This window comes from Uranotaenia lowii, chromosome 1 (genome assembly GCF_029784155.1).
Source record: "Uranotaenia lowii strain MFRU-FL chromosome 1, ASM2978415v1, whole genome shotgun sequence".
Taxonomy (NCBI): Eukaryota; Metazoa; Arthropoda; class Insecta; order Diptera; family Culicidae; genus Uranotaenia; species Uranotaenia lowii.
Genome location: NC_073691.1, coordinates 65,775,880 through 65,798,968, shown reverse-complemented (window position 1 = coordinate 65,798,968; position 23,089 = coordinate 65,775,880). Strand labels below are relative to the sequence as shown.

The window sequence follows — 23,089 nt, the reverse complement described above, 5'->3', positions numbered from 1 at the left end:
CATGCTCACATTCGAGGAAATTTGGTACCAATTCCCTTTGGAACTTTTGTTCAGCGTAATTCGAACTTTGGAGGCACGAGTTTAAGTAGATATGACACTTTTGGTTGCTTGGGTAGTTTTTTAACATTATCATTTAAAAAAATTCACCTTCAGTTTAAGAGCTTCATCGCTGGACTATGGAAGTATGAAGAATTTGACGTCGGTACCGATGCATAGAGACAAAAACTCGCAACGAAAAATAACTAGCAGAAACAAAAACAAACGACGGATCGATTGCTGGTTTTTCAGCAATGCAAATCAAGGGCTGGAAAAATCAGCACGACGGAGAATGTTTGCTGGTTTCCAGCAAAAGTTTGGACTGCTGGACTTTTCCAACAATTTTTTTTTGCTGGAAGACGAGGCAAAAATTTACTGAGTGGTAAATTTTGGATGCCCGAGAAATTGGAGAACGGTTTCAATGGACCGTGAATGGACGAGTGAATTTGGTGAATTATATTCATCAAGTTATGCCGGGAGACTGAAAACTCTATTAATAAATTAAATGAATTAGTATTGAAAAAAATTCATAAGTTTAGCTATTAGAAAAATTAATGCTGATAAAATTATTGAGAGTTACTTAAGGATTGAACCAAAATCAGTACTAAATCATTTCATCATCAATTCGCATCGCACCATCGTTTTCAATATCGGCGTCGTTAAAATCGGAGGAAAATCAGATAACTTTCTGTTGATAACGTAAACCATACAAAACGCATGGGCCCACACCGACCGGCTTTCAGCCCCAGACGTCGCGTCACTGACATAAGACGCTGACGCCGGGTGGTGCGTCGGTGGCGTCTTTTGCTTGGAGCATGCTTCGAAAAACTGGCGCCGTCTTCAACTGGTTCAACAATATCTTCGCGATACCTGGCTGCGATGGCCCGCGTCCTGGGGGCGACGCTTCATTTGTGGCGAAATTGTTGAACCGTGCGCATCCATTTTTTCGGCTCCATTTCGCGCGCGCGTAATCGCGTGTTCCGCGTGTTGATTAACTTAGCTGAACGAAAGCGAAAGTCCCAAGCCTAAGAGACTGAGAAGTGGCTGAGGCGTGTTTCGCGCAAGCGTGAAGACTTCTGGCGGTTGCTGGTTTATCTAACAGTTGGTGGATTTTTTTGGGGAAAACATACAATCAGGTGTCCTGAAAGTGGATTTATCGGTCGAGCTCTGAGATATGAGGCTGCTGAAGGCAGCCTTAATGGCTCTGGTTGTCATGGGAAGTGAAGTTCTGGCCGCTCCTTGCTGCAGGGGATCAGCGGATTACGATCCGGAGATGGATCGAATTGACCCAGTCAAATCAGAGGTCAGTTGTCTTGTGCTTAGTGGAGGTTTTTTTTTCATGTGATTATTGAAACTACAGAAAAGGCATAAAAAAGATATTGAAGTAAAACTATTGATGCAACTTTGGAGTGAACCCAGAAGTGCTCGTTTGAAGATAGAAAGTATAAATATGTGTAAAGCGCTCGAAGCTACTGTGAGATAGAAGTTTATGGCGCAAAGTGCATTTAATCGCAAATCTGCGCACACACCTCAAGATGATTTGGCTGATGGTTGATTTGCTATGATGAGAAAAAATTGAACCAAGCATAATTGAGGTCTCTGACTTTCGTAGCAAAAGTGCAACAGTAACAAAAAAAAAACATATGCTGAACCACGCGTGGAACGAGCCGTCAACTTGGTGTAGCTTGTTGCATATTTCGAATCGCGCGAGTAAACCGTTATGAGTGTAAACATAATTTTACGAGCAAAGCTTCCGTGATTGAGTGAGCCAAATGTTCGACAGTTTTTTTTAATACGTATTAACTTACATCGGGTTGTGAATCTTATTTTGCATAAGCACGTACGCACTATCTGGGTGCGTTTGGCGGTGTTCGATATCCATTAGAATTCTTAAACCATCTTTGTGGTTGACCTGTTTGGCATTGGGGAAGTGGATACAGTTATTCAATGGAGATTGAAGACCTTACTGATGTCCATTTTAAAATAAATTCAATTAAAAAATATACACATCTGCATACCAATACTCAGCAAAGTGTTTGAGAGTTCAATACCTCAGAGATCCCATCAACATGAAGGTTATAGAATTCAGTGGAAATATTTATCAAGAATGAACAGTTTATTCATTATGTATCTTGGCATGAAATATACATGAATTGAGTGAAGGGAATAGTTAAAATTGTGATTAAATTCAAAGGCCATGTTGTAATAAAACCGATTGTTCATATTTTCACCGACTTAACTTAAATCAGCACATCGTTTTTTTTTCAAAGATAATAAATTCTTTTTTTCGATCTTTTTTTATAACAATTTCATCTGTTTTCAAAAACTGAAAGCAAATAAGACATTTTCTTGGCATTTTCTCATGCCTTTTCGATTCATTTTCAAAAGGTTCGCGAATATAATCCATCTTAAAAAATGTATCGCATGAAATAGGCCCTTGCGTATTTCGGTATTCGGAACTTTCAAAACATTCAAAAACAGAGAAACTTACCCAAATAAAGCTCACTACTGCCTTTGCTTCCCAAATCCCGAGCAAAATGTTAATCATATGTAGATCATGATTAACTATCGACATTCTGCTAGACCACCTAAACTGGCTGATGAAAACTTGTTTAGTGGTATATTTTATATGATTAGTGTTGAGGTAGTATTTGATCATTCAAATTTGAAATCACTATTGAATAAATGTTATATTGAAGCTTGGTTTCAGGCTACCGTTTAATTGGTAATTGATTTTGGGAGACGTTCTGATCAAACTAAATATGCATGAAAGTCGAAGACGACATGGAGGCTACATACCTTAAGAAGAGTTCGGAGAAAACAGGAGAAAGTGTTTTCCAATAGAACCCGACCCAGTGAACATTTTGGTCTGTATATTTCAGTTGTTTCTGAGATATACACACTTTTGTACAATCTGAATAAGTTGTATAGAATATTCTATATGAGCCTGTACGTACCAAAGTGGAGGCAATATACGGACCAGGTTTTGCTCTCCTTTAAAATTTAAAACTTAGTATTGCGTTTTCAACAATTTAATAGAAACTTTGCTTTGCACAAAATCTTAGGATTGTACAACTTACAACTTTCTATTGCCTGCCTTGCAATTTGATTACATTTTCCTTTTGCAGGCAGCCTGTGGTTTGTACAACTTTCTTCACCATTTTATACAATTTATGTTACTGTATCCCAAAAAAAATTATATTTTTCCCTTATTACGATTTTACTATGAATCGCCGTGAACATAAATACAATAGAATTTAATGTTTACTGCGAATCAAATTGAACCATATACAACTTTATGTATCTTAGATTAAATTGATGAACCTTGTTATAAAAAATTCTGAATGCCAATTTCCAAATACTGCGTATGCATATTGTAATCTTGTGAATGTCCTTAACTTTAAATGTTGGTTTAAAAATGCATATGTTGTTGATCAATCTTGCCTCAGTCTCGAACTCACAACGTTCCGATTCCAGTCCTTCGATACTTCCTCGGCGCCATTTCATGTTAATATAAACAAGCAAATTTGTACAGTTAAGAGTTCCATTTAAAAATTAGTTGATCTTCTAAAATACCACTGACTGCATGATTTTGGACTCCAAATCTATTTATAGATGCCGATTTTGATATACAACTTTAACCTATCTCATAGACGATTCTATTACGATCAATAATTGAATTCAGCGTTGTGCGATCTTAGCTAGCTATTTACTGTATTGTTAAACAATTCGACAATCAGCAGATTGTTTAAATTCCACTAAACGATGTTCTTACAATTACTGTACAACCTTTCATGAAAATAATATGTCATCATAGATCACAAGCATGAAAGATTGCTTAGTTGTACAGTAAGGTTAAATATTGAGCTTTACACAATTCTACTGCGATTCAAAACAACTTTATTGATCTTTGTATACGATTAACAAAATGTAATCGTATATAATGAACTATACAAACCATAAACAATAAAATATAACTTGGTTTAGCTACAACATGATGTTTATACAATTCCAATTCAAACTGGATGCTTATACAATCTACAATGAACACTACTTTACGATTTCTGGTTATCTGGGGTTCCACGTCATCAATGGTTGCTACTCCGTGATTGACCGGAGCCATCAATTTTGCACAGAGGTAAAAAAAGGCGCTTGGATTTAGTAGCGCATTCTCAGTGTACAAACCTAATGCTCTCTCTTTGAACATCAATAACGGCGCCGGCCACGTCTTAGTAGTCTACAGAAGGAACTGGGCATATTAGAAACTTTTTGCATTGCATTTTGCGAGTGATTTCTGCAATGAACGTATTTCTGCATATGATATTAAAAGAACTCTAGATAGTACAAAATGTGTTCACGATGAAATGTCCACATAACTATTAACTGAAAATAACTTCATTTTACCATTTTACTCATATTTCATTTACAGTACATACGCAAATGCTCGCACCTAGGCCTTAGAAAACCCCGGCCATGAGATTATAGACAACCTGTAAACCTACCCATACTTTCTTCATTTACTCGACTGTCTTCACTACCTTAGATCGTTAAAGAAGGTGCTGCCTCATAATCGCCCAGTACTTCTTGATGGGGCGGAGCTCCGGAGTGTTGGGAGGGTTTAACATTTTCGACACGAAATTGACCTTATTGTCCGCATACCACTTCAGCACTTCCTTGGAGTAGTGACATGAGGCCAAATCCGGCAAGAAGATTGTTGGGACGTTGTGGAGCTTCAGGAGAGGAAACAGTCGCTTCTGGAGGCAGTCTTTCATGTACACCTGTCCATTCATCGTGTACTGGGTCACGAAAGGTGCACGTCGCTTCCCGCACGTGCAGATGGCTTGCCAAACCAGGAATTGATCCGCATACTTTGACATCTTCTGAGTGCAGACATGCTCCGGAACGCTGAACTTATCCTTGGCCGTGAAAAACAGGTTGTCGGGGATCTGTTTAAAGTCGGCCTTCACATATGTTTAATCGTCCATGACGCAGCATTAAACTTTCGTCAGCATGTTGAGGTACAACTTCCTGGCACGAGTTTTGGCAGACTTGTTCTGCTTCTCGTCGCGATTAGGGGCCTTTCGTACCTTGAACGTTCGAAGCTCAGCCTTAGTTTTGGCCTTCTGGCTTAGGTGCAGCTTCTTAGCCACATCCCGAACCGAGGCGTTCGGGATCGGTGGTGAATCGGTCCTCGAATCGCTTTATCACTCGCGACACAGTGGAATTCGGGATTCCCAACGTTTTAGCGATGGAACGATGCGGAAGATCCTTGTACTCGTGATGAATGCGTAAGATTTTGTAACGCACGAGCTGTTCTTTCGACTCCATTTCCGCGAGTTTTGATCACAGAACTTTAAAATTTGCAGGATGTAAACAATGCATTATGAACTAAATTCACCCAAATTTTCATTAAATTTTACCCAACGGTTAAAAAGTAAGAGCAATATGATAGTGTGGCAATTTAATCGTGGACACCAAGGGTGCCGAAATCACAGAAAAATCTTTAATTTCACAGATTTTTTTAGAAAATTTTCATCACAGAAGCTGTGTCACAGAACACAGAATTTTGAAATATTCATATTATTGCTTTGAATTTGAAAAGTATGATGAGATTGGTAATGGTAAATTTACAACGAATTTTCAACACAGAAAGTCAGATTTTTTTCTCAAAGACACAGAATTTTTTCTTGGCAACCTTGCAATGCCTTAGTATACTTTGGACGAAGTTATAGCTGCAAAATGAGAGCATTTACTTCTCCTGGTCCTAATTAGATCACCCAAAGCGATCAAGAGATGTTAACATTTTCTGGCTTTACGATGAGTGTAGCGGTGATGTACGAAGGAACGCCGCGCGTACGACAGCAACAACAGCGAAGAGACAGTGAGTCCAAATTTTCCAGGAGAACAAGCGCCGCACACAGGGGTAAATACACCTAATAAGCGATCAAAATTATTTGCGAACAAACGGTAAACGATTGACATTTGATGTCTTCGCAACATTTTTATATTTTTTGATGATCTATCAGATTCTTGAAAGAAAAAAGTGATTTTTCCACCTGGAAGGGAGATAAAAAAATTATTTCTTGAACTAATTAGTTTAGAGACTTGATGTCTTTACAAAAGTTGTGATCTATAACTTTGTTGAAGACATCATAAAGATCGCATGAAATTCAAAAAAGTTACGAGCATTTTAAAAATAACGAGAATTTAAACAAGTAATTTTGAGTATTTATTTAATATCTTTTTTAGTATACAATTTACAAAAATGGTATATTTGAGAAAGTTGTTCAAATTGTTAAAACACACAATTTTGTAGAACATTTCAAATACAAATTTCATCTTTCAGAAAGGAGATATACTACAAAATATCTAAAATAATGCCTTTTTTCAGTGAGTTATAACCTTAAGAGTTCGGACGAGTTCGTATATTTTTTGAAGTGGATTTTGTTGGTCAAGTTATTGGCTTTCCATTGCTATATAAATTAAACATTAGTTTTGAAAAGATTTTTTACAAACAAGCAATCAAAAATGATGTCTTCAACTTTATGATGAAGTTCAACAAATAACAAGATCTACAACTTTTGTGAAGACATCAAGTCTCCATTCTAATAAGTTCAAGAAATAATTTTTTCATCTCCCTTCCAGTTGGAAAAATCACTTTTTTCTTTCAAGAATTTGATAGGTCATCAAAAAATATAAAATGTTGGGAAGACTGTCTATCGTTTACCGTTTGTCCGCAAATAATTTTGATCGCTTATTAGGTGTATTTACCCCTGAGTGCACCGCCTGGAGGAGGAGGAGCTCGAGAGCTGGAGCAGTTGCATCGTTACCAGGAAAGACGAAAGTTCTATCAGAAACTTAACGCATCCCGCAAAGGCTTCGTGTCGCAAGTCGAAATGTACCGGGATAGGAACGGAGGTATCCAGACGGACAATCAATAGGTGGAAGTAGCACTTTGTTGAACACCTAAGCGGCGCACATGCAGGAAACCAATACGGTTGGGGGAGGTACATCGCTGGTGTAGCCAACGACAAACATAAGTTGATGAGTGAGGTTAAGGAAGCCATTTGTCAGCTGAATAGCTACAAGTTTGTTGAGAAGGATGGCTCGCAGCTGAACTTATCGAAATGGTGTAGTCGGCAGATCATCTGCGGTGGTGGAGGAGATCTACCACAAACTGAAACGCAAAGTAGGATGGATTGAGTTATTGATTAATACGTCCAAGACGAAGTATATGCTGGCCTGCGGATCTGAGACCGACCAAACCCACTTGTCCATTAATGACAAGGTCACGATCGACGGCGTCAACCGCAACGGCTGGAGACCGCAGACAAAGACACCAGCCGTGAGGTACGGCGACGAATGATCAGCAAAAGTAGTACCTTCTATTCTCTTAGTTTTCGAGCGACGAGTGTTAAGATACATCTTTGGCGGTGGACGAATACGCTGGGCAGGGCATGTTGCGAGAATGCCGAACGACTCTCTCCAAAACAGACGTTCGCTACGATTTTTTCGTGAATTTTTTGATTACCGGTTTTTGTCAAATTGTTGAAAGTCAATGTTTTTTATCCGGCCATAACACCAAAACTAGAGACTTTGAAAAAATTCTGACTGGATTCAGGACGCAGAATAAGCATCTAAACCATTCTTTCACAGGTTGCGTGTACCCAATACCAGTGATTGAAATCCTCACCAATTTTCTCATCAGAGGCATTCAAAATACACACTTTGAGGCCTCGCATAGCTATACAGGAGACGATACATATACATTCATTCAAACCTCCCCCCCATGAGGAGGATCTGCTCTGAGAGACACTATCCGTTTGCTGCCCCGAACCAACTCTCTCAACGTTCGGTTGCTACATGATGCATAAAGAAGACGAGGCACACATACTCATTTACGTTGTTGAATTTGAATAACTCCAGCCTCTTCAACCTCGCCGCAAAGGTTGAGGTAACAACAAAAACAACCGAACTTATTGCGTTGCAGGCCCGCAACGTATAGTGCAAAGAGGGGGGAGGAAAAAGAAACGAAAAAACTAGCTGCCTGCGTGCGGTTGCTGTGCAATAATAGCAATAGCAGAAAAACGTCGGGTATTCGATCCAGGCACAAACGAGGAGACTCGGGTTTGCTCTGCCTTTTGAATTCGGTTCCCTCAAGGTTGTAACAGGAGATGAGTGAGAGCCATTCGTTTGGTTTTTTGGATTCGCTGCCTCGAATGTATACTGCTTCTTGAAGGCGGGCCATGTGAGAGCGTATGCATCATCGGTTTTGTCGTTTTCGCTGCCTCAAAGCAACCTTTGCTTCCGAGTAAAGCAGTGAGCGAGAGAAGGTTGATCAATTCATGCTCAGCTAAATTCAATCACTGCCCAATACCCTCTGCAGTATAAAAGGAAGCTTCTTCGAAAATCGAGTCCAAACGTGCGAAAACGAAACTGGGTTACTTTTTTTTGTTTCGATTATACCTAGTCGTTTTGCCAACTTCGTGGCATTCACGACTTTATCAACGTTCCAAATGGCGGATAGTTATTGAAAAACTTTACCGGTACAGCTGTGTTCGATATTTACTCTTGGGCTCGAACTCGCGGACATCGGCTCAGGAAGCAACATACTTGCCAACTGAGCTACATCACAAGCTCGATACTGGGTTACGATCTGCTGGCCTAACTGCAGGTATTCCACGGGGTACCATACTCGGACCTGTGCTTTGGAATATTATGTACAACAATGAGCTGTTAACGGTGAAACTACCAGCAGGCGTGCTGATAGTCGGATTCACTGACGATATCGTGCTCATGATCACCGGCTAAACAATGGAGGAGGTAGAAGACCTTGCAACAGAGTCCGTGAAAAGAGTTGGCATCTGGATGGAGGGAGTTATGCTTCAGATAGCTCACCATAAAACCGAAATTCTGCTCATGACCAATTGAAGAGTTGTGCCGCACATGGAGATTACTGTTGGAAGACACACGACATCTTCGAAACAGCAGCTGAAATACCTTGGAGTAATGGTCGATAATCGCGTAAGTTTTGGTGCGCATGTCAAATACTGTTTTGAAAGTGCATCGAAATTCATAGATTTATTGGCCTGAATTATGCCGAACTATCATGGTCCAAAAAGTAGCAAAAGACGTCTCATTGCGAGCGTAGCACTGTCGAAACTACGGTATTGTAGGAGCGGCGTGGTGCTCCGCCATAAAGGTAGAGCGCAACAGATCTAAATCACGGATCACACATCGGCTGAGTTTCCTGTGCATACAGGACCATATCAGCAGATGTAACTTTGTAAGCTTTTGCCGTCGCGGGCATGATCCCCATCGACATAACCCTGGCGGAGGATTTGGAGCGTAACGAAGCAAGTGCTGTTAGAGGAGTTTGTAAAGCTGAACAAACAGCGTCAATGCTCAAGTGGCAGTAGCAATGGGACACATCGAGCAACGCAAGATGGACGAATAGGCTAATCCCGTGACCTTCAAACTGGGTAAATCGCAAGTAAGGTAAGGTCAACTTCTATCTGACGCAGTTCTTTCGGGTCAAAGGTGCTTTAAGCAACACCTTCATCAGTTTAAGCTTATCAGCTCTCTTTATTGCCCGAAAGGCGTAGATACGGAGGAATCGGCAGAATATACTATCTTTGTCTGCCCCAGGTTCATTACAAGGTGTCAATAACATAAAAATTTGAACGCTGAAAATGTTGTGAGTGAAATGTGTCACGACGAACAATCGTGGCCTGCTCTAGTTGACAAAATCTCGCAAATTATGCGCGATCTAATACAAATCAGTAAAGATGATGAACGGAGAGAGCAAGGTAGTCAACCAAACTTGACAAGCTATTGGAAGATCTTGGACCTCCTATGACACTACAAGTCAAAGCAACGCGTTCTTAGAGTGCGGTGTAACCCTAATCTGGACACATACGTGTGGTGAGACTTAAAAGGTCTCACGTACTCAGCTACGAGTTTTCCTGCGGCAAAAGGAAGCGGAGATACCATTCGGGGTGGTCGTGACAGGATTCTAGCTTGGAAGTTTCTCAATCGGCCATGCCTTGAGGATTAGAAATCCTATGGGCATGGTTGGTCAGCTCTTCTCAAATCCAACCGCGCGCTGTGTAAATCGCACTGTTTTCTGCTTCGATTTTCAGAGCACCACACTTCCTTCCGAAATGCTCTACACTCGTTTCCGAGTATAGCCGAAGCCAAGTGCGGAGCAAAACCGGTGCCCCAATAGCAGCACTATTGTGAAAGCAGGAGAAATCTCAAAACACACATCTGAAGTGCAATATTTCCTTCTCTTCCCACCGCAGTAGGCAAATAAACAACACGAAACGATATTGTTTCTTCTTCTTCGTCTTTTTTTTTTTTGTTGAGAAAGAACCAAACCAACTAGTAGCTTTAGCAAACCCTACACTTAGTTTGCTGATTTTTTTTCACTTGCTCTCACCCTGGCGAAGTCTTCTCTGCTCTTTGATTGGGTGAATGCTCGGCGTTGAAACAGAGCTGGGCAAGTGTTTCAGAACGAAAAGTTCACTGAGTTGCATTTTTCAAACCACTCGGGACAAATGGACAACCATGTCTATTGGAGTGGGTGCTGTGACGGGCGCTAGTTACTTTGAATGCGTTACCTAACCGACACACGTTTCGGGGTCTTCTGTACCAGTCTGAAGTTGGCGAAAGATGAAAATGAGAGGAAAGAAAAAGGAGAAAGAGGATAATGGAGAAAGAAGATAAAGGAGAAAACCCAAACATGCGAACGAGGAAAAGTAAAAGGGGGATGTATAAGTGCATGAGCACAGCCTACCCCTCATATAGTATCATAGGCAAAGGGGACAAATGTCACACGAAGCCCAAGGTGGTTTCAGTGGGACAAAACTGTTCACGGCAGCAAACACCCGGCTGATATGGTTTGAAGTAAAATTTTCATCTTGTAAAAAAACCATTCTTACACATAGCACTAATGTAACCCCGATCATCATGGAATAACTGATTTGACACAAACTGATGAATTTCCTATCATTAGAACGTCAATTTACCAAAACTAGAGAAAACAGAAAATATCTGAAATAAAACTTTAAACTCGTTCGTGTTGTTTCATCTCAATCACATATTTCTTTGTTCTGAACAATTTGGATCTGTAGAAATAACTATAACATTTCATTGTTATTGTTCTAATCAAGTTCTGAAAAGTATTGCTATGCCCTGAAACCTTTAGCTTTAGATGAAAAAAAAAATAGTATTTGTGTTTTGTGCATTGTGGATTAATGATCTTAGTTATTGGAAAATTATTATGATCTCGTTTTCTATGGCAGCTTTTTTTTAATTCTCAGTTCCTTGTTTAATCTTTATTTGACAACTTGCAACGCGATAATTGTTTTTATTTCTCACTCGATTTGTTCCTTTTCAACCAATCGATCATGCTTACGACATTTCACTGTAGTTAATCTCCGGGTCATTTTCGAGATCATAAGCTAGGAGGCACCTTGTACATTTAATTATACATCAACGATAGTAGCATGCGGATTTTGGCGGGACAAATTTGGCAAAAATTATAGCTGGGGAAAATTTTGTCCAGCCATTAAAGGCGCCCCATAATGTGGCTACCGTTTCGTATGTCATTGTCGTGTCCATTTGAACTGTCAACCAGGACCATTCATTCATTCACTTCATCAGCTGATCCATTATCGAGGAGTTACATCGCGAGCAGCGAACAGGCGTGTCTAATACTGTCATTAATTTTTTTTTCGGGTTGACGAAGGTCGTTCAGAACTCAACAAAAAAGCAATCTGTCATCGTGTAATTGGTTTTCGTCCGAGAAGACTTGGTTTATCTCATTCATGCTAAGGTTGAATAGGGTTCAACACGGTGTTTTGCATATTTTAAGAAGACACGAATTTCTCTCTCTGTGTTTGACATCCATTGACAGTTTCAATGTCAATTTTGCACACAAACCGAGTGGCATAAATCTCAAGAGGCGGAGGAGGTTACACAACACGAGTGATTCACGTCAAGTGGCCGGACAGAAACGGTCCGTTTGTCATGCTTTTGAGACATGTAATTATTGTTGGCTGCTTTTTGGGTGATCTTTCAACGAGATCATGCCTGAAACTACAAGTTCATCCAACAAGGCAAAAAGTACTATGAAAAATCCATTTAGGGGAAACCTCTTTGAGAGCGGGTGTATGGTATAATTTGGAAGTTCATCGAGCTATTTAGGGGCTTTAGTCGGATATTTAACTTGGGTCGGGAAATTGAAGTTTTTGCACACCCACTTTGTTAGTGTGAAGGTATTTTTGAGAAACGTTTACCAAGAGAACGTGAGAAAATTGATCTTGAGATACTTTGTAATGATCATGGGAATAATGACTCAATCATTTATCGATTGAATTTATTTTATAATCTGCAATTGGAACCATTTAAATTAACGGATACCTACATCGTGTTATGAGAGTTATCAGTGTTTTTCAATCGTTTAAAAGCTTTGATACATTTACATGATATAATTTGATTAAAATGGACTTGCAGTGGGCAAGTCAGTTGCCCACTGACCAGTTGCCCGATGTCCGCGGGTTCAAGCTCTAGAGTAATTATCAAACACAATTGTGTCGGATAAGTTTTTCAATAACTGTCCGCCGACTGCAACGTTGATATAAGTACACGAGAACTTCGGCTCATGTTAATCTCCTTACTAGACGGTTTCGAACTTCATTTGCTCAAAACAGTGTAGTGAACAAAGGTATAAGCATATTCAACTCGTTACCTAACGAAATAAAAAGTACACCTAGTCTTACCGTATTTAAGAATAAAGTAAAAATGTTCCTACATTCAAATACTAACCAGCCAAACATTAATGACTCTCAGCACAGTAGGGTCCACCCACTCTTACGAAACCATACTGTACATAGATAGTATGGCTAGTGGAGGGGTGTGATTTTACTGTGCTTCTCAAACCAAAATCACAATCTTTATACTGCACGGACCTCCCAAGAAATTGTACTCCTACCAAAGTAACGCGTGGCAAGCGCGGTATATCTTGTCTTTACTATGGGCTCTTGGGAGGAGAGGACAGGAAATGGTCTTCAACACCGTGTGCAACCTGGTGTGGGATTTTTAAAGTATCCTCCTTAATGCATCCTAATCCAAGCCTTATACCACCTCCCACCATCGAACCCAATCCTTTACTTCCTACCCCTCCCTTCCTCCTCAAAGGCAGCTTCGAAAATCTAAAAATAAAATGATAGCATAGTGCTTTAAGCAAACACACACAACACTGGAATTGTAACACCGTATAGGGCCGTCAACAGTTTTTTTAAACTTCTTCGGTTTTTTTAATGGAATAAAGTAAAAAAAAAAAAAAAAAGTAAAGCCGCGAATGAAATAAAAATACCAAAAAAATTAATTTAAAATTTCATTTATCAATAATTTGATGATTTTTTACGAATAATTAAACTTTTGAAAGGCGATTTTAGTACTAGGTCCAACAAAAGGCACAAATTCAGTACCAAAACAGGAAAACTAAATTCAAAGTTGGAAATATAGATCATCCAAATAATTGGAAATCTTTCAATAACGGTAAAACCTGTGTTGAAGTTTTCATTGAAACTTGCAGATATGATAATTATTTTCATACAAATGGACTTCCTTAAAAATATATAACTCTTGTCCATTTATGAGAAAAACAATAATTTTGAAGATATTGAGATACGTTAACATGAAATCTGATTTTGTGATAAAGATTTAATTGTAGTCTCTAAACTCGTTCAATTATTTTGTAATCCAAGATCATATTTCACACTTCTTTCCTCAGCCTGTGTTTTAAAAATTTAAAGTGTTCAGAAAAAAACCTTCTTAAATATTCAAAAATGACTAAAAAAAGTGATCAAAGTTACTACAGTTTACGGTAAGTGTTCCTATAATCAAGCTTTTTCAATCATGGGTAGTGAGTAAAAGAAATTATGAACATTAAAATAAAACTCAAAATCATGGTTTGGAAAAAAAAACTCTTATGTTTGTATGTTAAGAACATACATTGTAAATCATTCAACCTAATTAAAGCAATGATTGATAAATAAATAAAAAGACATGAATGCGATGAAAAAAAAGCGACGAACTCCGAACTAAAACTCTTCTATCAACTTTTTCTAGACCTCCTTCGTTTTAAAACAGAAATTTATTCCTACCAACGTATCAAATGACCTGAAGAAATGTTTTTGCTCTCAATTTTTATGTAATCAGAATGTTTGAAATCAATTCGTGACATCTCCAGCTCCAGTTACTTACATGTTGAATTTATAAAGTTTATTTCCAATATGGTAGTGAGGTCCTGATAACATTATTTTAACTGAACATTATTTGCACAAATTATGATTGATCTATAATAAATTAAATTTGTACTAAACTCTTCGCTCACCGCTTCCTTGTCTGAAATAAAAAGCTTCCTTTCCCATAAAGGCCCGTCCATTTATGATGTCACGCGTTAGGGGGGGGGGGGGGAAAGGGTTTTGCTTTTGTGACAAATTGTGACATGGGGCGAGGAGGGTCAGCTTGAGCGTGACATCACATATCATTAAAAAAAATAACACCCAGTTAATCACTTTGGGTAAATTTTATGAGCATAAGAAAGTTCACAAGAACACTTCCACTGCAACACTCAGGAAAGTCCACCCCACTAAAATTTACGCAAAACGTGAACAGAGATGTTTGGTGTTGTAACCTGTGGAGAAGATTTGGATTGCGAATGGATTGAAGAAGACGAACTATAGATTTGGATGATTTCTCGGACATCGTCGCTGATGCTGTAGCTCCTGACTCTACTTTCTCGGTCATTGATATGGGAAGTCATCAACATAATCCTCGGACTAATAACTGAAATGTGTTGAAATGAATTATTAAAAAAGATACATGTGACAATATGTGACAGAGGGAGGAAGGGAGGGGGCTACATTTTTTTCCAAATTTTGCATGATGAAAGAAAGGAATCTTCCTACCTGATTTCTATCAGTACATTTTTTTCTGAAATTTACGTTATAAAAAAAAATCTGGAACAATTTTCCATTCGATTGAAAGCTGAAAAGTAGTTGTATGTGCGAAGTCTATTTTGTATCATCAATTATGTTTCTTGATCATTATCGACTACACAAGGAAAAATCGTCTGCAAAAAACATAAGTAGAGCAACATAGAAAAGGCATTGGATCAACGTGTACAGGAATTTTTCGAAATTAGAGAGCCAAGAACCAATTTTGAAAATTGGTACCACTAAACGTTGTGAAGTGTAGCTAGATTCCAATTTTGACAAAATATAAACTTTTGAAATCAATACGTACGGGTATATGTGGAGGACAGTACGGATCGTTTTAAGTTATTTTAATTTCACTTTCGATTTAAATATGTTGAAGAACTTTCCGATTCCGATTCCGATTTCCGATAAAGATTGACATTGAACATCCAGTACCAAGATAGAAATTGTACAAATTGTCATTTATCAATCACCGTTCTAAGACGCTTACGCCAACAATTGAGTATACTACAGTCTGTATGTTCAGTGAGGTTCGTGGGTTAAATTTAATCTTTTTTTTTTAATATCGGTTAACCATAAAATTTTAAAATTTTCTAAAACTATTGCTTTAAACACTCCATCCTTTTTTCTTATGATATTTGTAAACCAAAAGATTCCTTAATTATATTATTCGATTTTTTTTCCTACATGAAAAAATGTAAATTTTCACCAATGATCAGATTGAAAATAATTTCCACTGATTTTTTCTCAAGTATATTCTCGACTATTTTTTCCGTCTTTCGGTCCTGATTGGGTGTACCTACCAATGCCAAAAAAGCTGACCTATGCACAATTTCAAATTTTTACCCTCAAAAATCATCTTAGGGAGGACCAAAAGAAATCGTAAGATCGAAATTTTGATTTTGATGCCAAATGACTTAGAAATGTATGAAACGTTGAAATCTAATGTTACCTAGCGGTACCTCAAAAAAAAAATGGCCCAAAATAAACTTTCTCTGAGTTGTTTCTTGGAAAATCAGCCGCTTTTTGAAAAGTCCCAGAAATTCGATCATTGACCAATTCTTTTATACCAATTTTTAACATCATGTTTCACATGCATTTTCGAGTCTTTTGGTCTTAAAATGAACATTCCGATATTCCTGATTTGTTTTTGTTCCGCTTAGGTGGTTTTTGGAGGTAAGAAAACCGAAACTTTTAGCGCTTTGAGGCACCCAGTTGATCTGAAAATTTTCAAAGGTCAGTTTTTTGGACCAATCTACAAAATGTATTTGGTCGTTTTTCAAAATTTGGCATGAACTATTTGGCTGCTACCCTAATCAGCGTTGAAGATGTTATTGTGTGTGTGTTTTTATTTCATTTGATAGTTCGCTTATTTATTAAATTGGGAAACGTTTACATATAAAGAGTGAATGATTTTGGTGTCTTTAGAAATGGCGATTGGCATTGAAATTTAACAACCTCATTTTTTGGGTGTGGGGTTCAGTAAAAAAAAAACTAGTGACAGAACAAACGTGAAAAAAATTTACTCAAAGAATAAATTAGGGAAAAGCATGAATCAATCGCTGAAGGCAAAAACATTACCAAAATCTTAAAAAATGGGTTTCAAATTAGAATCATGTCCATAACAACGACCACTACATTGAATCTTCAAAATCAACACCAATAAATATTCCCATATTGCATGGGCAGAAAGTAGAGCTTTCTCCGGTTAGTTTTCACCAAAAAATAAAATTTTTTATCGGTGACACCAAATACAAATTTTTTTTTTGAAAATTTTCTATTCCAATTCTTTAAAAAATAAATATATTTTAAGCGTTTCCTAATTTCAGAGGTGCTAATTCTCTAAGTTTCAACTTTCAATACTTTAAAATTGAACTGGTAACTCAACAATGTCATCAAGAAGCTCTGAAAAAATTTTAATTTTTTTTTAAACAAGTTACAGAGCTGTTTAAACATAAAAAATGCTTAAAAAATTTTCTTCTAATCCTTAAATTTAAAAATTGGTTGGCAAATCCTGTCAGCAGTCTGAGAGCGTAAAATTATTTGCAAATATTAGAATTATCAAGAATAATATGAATCCATTTGAATCCATTATCTTTAGATTTTCTGATTGTTGCAACACTGGAGGAGGTTTTATTAAAAAAAAAACTCAATGATTAAGATAATCAGTAAACACCAGGAACTGCGCTATAACTTCTTTATGATATCGCTTATCGTGATGCAAACTAGAGTACAAACAATTGCCTTAATTAAAGCTTTGGAAAAAAAGATAAGGCGGCATCCATAAATTACGTAACGCTCTTAGGGGGGGGGGAGGGAGTAAGCTCGAGCGTTACGATTTGTGACATGGGGGAGGGGGGGAGGTTTGCGCATCGTTACGTAACGAGTTTTTCCTTAAAAATTTCAGTGTACTTAATCGCAGCTATTTTGATGTCATGCAATTTTTGCAGAATGATAAACAAACCGAAATCAGCTTAAAATTTGTAAGCTTCAACATGATTGAAACTGGTTTGTAAACTTTCCCCTTTAAAGACTCTGAGATAGACACCTTAAAAAGTGTATTGAATATCCGTGAAATAACCGTTGGAAAACCAGATATTAGGTACATTTACCCCCAAGAACTTAATTCAACCTTAAACCGGAAATTTTACTATTTTTTTTTTCAATGGACTTAAAATGCAATTTTGATAACTTCGATAAATATTACTAAGTGAAGTATATTTTGCATTAAAAGTTATGCTCCTTAAATAAAATGAAGTAAACTAGGTAATCATTAGTGAAAAAAGCACAGAACAACTCGTAATAAGACAATCAATTCATTTTATCAGAGAGCATCAATGAGTACTAAGAAGCGATTTGGTTTAGATAGATGTTAATTCCGTTTTGAAGAACGTTAAACAAAATTATGTTAAAATTTTTATTTGATCTTCGAATATCAGTATTTTAAAACTTGAGAAGATGGAGGGGGGGGTTATTATCAGCATTACGTAATTTTCATAGGGGGGTGCGTCGAAGCGTTACGATTTGTGACACACGGGGGGAGGGGGTCAAAAATGTGCATTTTCTGCGTTACGTAATTTATGGATGCCGCCTAATGAATATTGAAAAGTAAACCATACGTTAAAAACAATATCTGATGAGAAATCAGGTTTTATACTTCTCCTGAGTTAAATGTCTAAAAATTCTATTCGCACTTCAGACTCGATGCAAATAGCTACAGCAGTTCAATCTAGCTTAAATTTTGCTTGTTACTGTTTTTTGATACAATGCATTACTGTTAAGGTTAAATAATCTTGGCTTCTACGGTTTCTAACCCACTATATTATCTGAATAACCTATCTTATTCTTTGTTTTAAATTGATTTTCATAGTTTAAAAAATAAATTTTTATGGATGAATGTCGTCTAAAACTAGGATAAATTTGAAATTTTTCCAAAAAATGCACTTCGTCGATCTGAAATTCACAAAAAATAAACGGTATTGTTGGCAAAAGTGAAATGCAAATGATCGATAGCATGCTAGCCCCAGCGCGTAATATTCATCATATTTTGTTCATCCCTTGATTATTATAGTTATTCGATTGTACTCTGAAGTTCTTCTTTATTATTCAACAGAACCTTCATGGAGAATTATTGTTACAGTACAGTAAAACAATCATAACTTCTACAATTTTGTACCAATTATGGTAGAAACTATAAAAATCATTGGTTTAAAAAACACCATAGAAATTCATAAAACAAAAAAAAGCATGAATCTGGTCTAAAACCATTGTAGAAATTGAAATTGAAAAATTGAAAAAAATCGTTTTCATCGTTTTGTTGATCATTAGTTCGAATATGTCGAAGTTCAACTGATTGATAGATTATTTATTCACCTTCAGTATGAGAAAAAGAGATTTAAAATTGATGTTATGTAGCGCAAGATAAGCGGATTTCAGTACGAGAGCCAAGGCCGTGCGAACGGGGGGGGTTTTAGGGGTTTAACCCCCCCCCATGGAGATTTTTTCCAAGTAAAATTTTCTGTTCAAAAAATGAATTTTTGATACTAAAAAGTGTTTAAAAATAAGTGTGAATAAACATGTCAGAAAATTGGCTCGCCTCCGGCGGTATTTATTTCTATATCACTCTAAAACTTACACATTTCATTCTACGACACTACATGTCGTTCAAGAACTGAAAATTATGTTTAATTGGTAATTTCGATCGGCAATTTTAAAAGCCTTCTATATTGAAACTTGAATGTTGACACACAAAAACCCTACCTCATCTTTAAAATTGGTATTTGTTAAAATGATTATCTTAACCATTTCATTCATTACTTTATGATAGTTTATTTCCATACATATTAAATGCTAAAGTGTAATATTTTTTACCTCAATTTTATTTTGTTTTTCTTGTTCTTCTAAATCCAACTCAACTCCAAATTCAAAAGGGTTTTGAAAATTTCAACAAAATTCACCTTTTTCTGAGGTGCAAAGAATTAAGGCTCTATTTTTTTTTATATTAATTTTGATGCCCTAAAACTTTTGAAAATAGATAAAAAAAATATTTAAGAAAATTCTGCGTTTTTCTGACAAAACTTTGAAGAATAATTTAAAAAAAAAATTAATAAGCTGAAGGTATATCCACGATCTTCAAGACCGCAATTAAATTATACTTCTGCGAAATGGAGATGATATATTTTTGGAAAATTTTTCCAATTCTGTAAAATAATAGAATTTAAAGGAATTTTTCAGTAAGAATTAACTAAATTGAATTTAAAACATTTTTATAAGCAAAAGTCTAATCGTTTTGCAGACTTGAACAAATTTATTAAATGAAATAAAATCTTTTTTTAAACTTTCTTCAGTAATGTAAAAAATACTTATTTTTCCAAACATAAAAATATAAAGAAAAAACCTTTTTAGATCATTCATCGTCATCATCATCATCATCATCAAAATATTATTTTCTTATTGAAACAGTATAAAAAATAAATTCAGAATCAGTTTTAACTTTTATGTAGATTTGTTAGTTAATTAGTTTAATATGCTTTTCCTTCATTTTTATTATGCTAAATAATCTTTTTAGAATTGACCATCATTTATGAAAGGTTCGAAAAACGATTCTAAATAGTAACTTTATGAGTTAATTTCCATAAGCAAATACTAACTAAATTAATGCTTTGTGTTCTCAATATTTACAACACCTCTTGGAATTCCTTATTTTTTATTTTTATCAGATTCAAGATTCAAGAAATCACCTATTTCTATCCCTGTAATTTGTCAGAGATAATGTATTGAATATGTTGTATTCGAGATTTAGAAAGTTGTTATTGTGAACTTCAATAAAACATGAACTTTTTTAGTCATTTATTTCGATAAATGTAAGAATATAAAATTGGATTCCCTCTTTCTTTGATCACTGAATGATATTTTCATTAGTATCCCATCTTTGTGTTTTCAATAATTTCTCTTAAGTTTAAATAGTTTTTTTCCTTATCGAACATTCACATTTCAAATCTTGATTAAATATTATTTTAATCATGGCTTGTCCTGATCTGAAATTTATTTTAGAATTGGGATTAAATTAGTTTTTAAAAGTGGTGTTAGATTTTATGTATATTCAATAATTTTTATGTCCGAAGCTTTAAATTCTGGTTTTATTCTAAATTTTGATTTGTATTTGTTTTCTGGCATTTAGAAAATATTGACTTAACATTTCTTGTTCAGAATAAGGAATATCATTTTGAATTAATTTTCAAAAACTTACTGGGAAAAACACTGATTTGAACCTTCGATTCTTATTTATTTTGAATAGTTAAAGTAGTAAATTTGTGTATTTACTATGCATTTTTGGTATTGTTATTATTTCTAGCAAAATTTGGATTTTGAAAACCCCCCCCCCATGGACGGGTCCTTCGCACGGGCCTGACGAGAGCTGCAACTTTTATCTTAACTTTATATTTTAAATTCTATTAAAAACTGGTCTGCTTAGATATGTTCAAACTAAATCTGAGGTAAACAAAAATCAAAAAGGCCATACACAGGTATCATAAAAAATTTGATTTTTACTTCCTACAGTGCATACCCATATGCATCAGAGCCTGCAATTAGTGTGGAAATATTTCAAAGAACAATTTTGAAAAAGAGAAAATATTTTTAATGTTTTGTTGGAAACCAATCAAATGGTGCTGGACTGTTCTTATTAATGTATCATAATTTTTTTTACCAGAATTAGTTCTACAAGATATACACATATGAATATAATTTCATGTTACATTTGGATAACACCTATTATAACAAGAATATTCCAAATAATAAAATTTTAAATAAAATGTTTATATAAAAATAAGTTTTACAGAAAATCCAATCAACCTATCTTTCCAAGCGTTGACATTTTTTTTATTGCTTCAGAATGACAAAAACTTGAATATAAATAATCAAAATAAATTTTTATTGAAATAAGTTACTATTCCATTGCACTGGAATAATTTTACAGATAAAAATTTCTTAAATATGGACTACAAGTCTTCAAAAAACAAAACGGACGGGGACTCATCAACCAAATATTTTAATTTAGCCTGAAAATGATTCAGAAAATGCTAAATTTTCCATTTCTGAAAAAAAAATTAGCGTTACTGCATTTTTTCTTTTAAACATCTTTATAGAAGAGATATACATGGTATGGGTATACTATCTAATCCTACCTAAATCTCTGTTTCATCCACTGCTAGGATTCCTTCAGCGAAGACGTCAGCCGAACGAAACGGAAATTCAAACCGGAGGAACTGGAACGGGCAAACTTGATCCTCAGCTCTTTGGATGAGCCAAAGAACCAGGATGAGTCTCAGCTTCTGTTCAATTTACCGGGCACCACCAGAACGATGCCATCTCCAGCTCCCGGAGATAAGATGACAAAAATGAAAATGAAGCTACTGAAGTCTAAGAAAACTCGACAGGCGAGCGATGATGGCGAGGAAAATGGCACCGGTGCCGATGAGGAAAATTCATCCTTTGGAACCGATGGCAAAGTGACCTTGCAGATTCCGGGAAAACTGTTCGGGAACGCCACAAACCTTTTCCTCCACATGGCAAAGATCTTTGGTGATTTTATAACGGTTGGTTTTGAATGACGTTTTCAATCTACATATCTTTATTGGAATCAATTTAATTAACTATGTTCTCTTCTGATGTATTTTAGAATTCGGCAATTCGTTCGGCACGTTTCCTCCAGCTGTTCCAGCCTTGGTTTGGTCGCAATTTGTACATTCAAATCCCGTCGACTACAACCGAATCCAACGAAGTGTGACATGAGCGGCCGATGACAGATCATGACTGTTGCTCAACTGTATAGATAGATAATAAGGCTGTTTATTTTTTTCTCCGTCTCCTCAAATTGTCGAGATTTATCACACACCACACGATATTTAATGCTCAATGTTAACGATTCATCATTAGATTTTAGGAACCAGTCAACATTCCGTTGATTGTCCGTGCAGTTTTCTAATGTTAGTCCTTCAGAAGTTTTTTTTATTGTCGTTTTTTGAAAGCTCCACATGTGCCCATTGGATGTGATTTTTAATTTAAACGTATAAATAAAACTGTACATTTTAGTGAAAATTCGTTGGTTGTACTTTCTATTCCATGTCCTTTGGGATCTCGATGATCAAATTCCGACCAAAGAGAGGCTGCATAAACCGGAAAAGTTTGGCGAGTCGGGCTGTTGATCGCTGTAAAGATAATAAATGAAATATTTTAGGTGAGATTCAAATAAAAACCATATTTTCTAGTCTATTGTTATCGAATGGCAAATAGTTTTTCAATTAATAGTATTTTTTTATTTTATTTGCAAATTTAACTTGAAGTATTTTACGTACAAAGAGCATTGACATGAAAAATGTCATAACGTCGAGCTCGAAAATAAAAAACGAGTTAACATTAATTGAATGTAGGATTTCCATGTTTGGAGTGAAAATTTTTGTTTTGAATATTTTTATGTTTTGATTTATTCTTTCAATTTTAATGGTTGCGGGACCGTTTAGCAAAAGTAATCATTTTTAATA

General features: G+C 36.2%; 1 protein-coding gene across 1 annotated transcript; it reads left to right on the top strand.

The window, feature by feature from the left end:
• The first annotated feature begins 931 nt into the window (after nucleotides 1-931).
• On the top strand, nucleotides 932-22,646 carry LOC129740111 (uncharacterized). Its single transcript, XM_055731715.1, has 3 exons — nucleotides 932-1,339; nucleotides 21,761-22,144; nucleotides 22,228-22,646. Exons 1-3 carry the CDS (start codon nucleotides 1,211-1,213, stop codon nucleotides 22,333-22,335), a joined length of 621 nt encoding a protein of 206 aa, XP_055587690.1. The 5' UTR covers nucleotides 932-1,210; the 3' UTR covers nucleotides 22,336-22,646.
• Nucleotides 22,647-23,089: the final 443 nt, after the last annotated feature.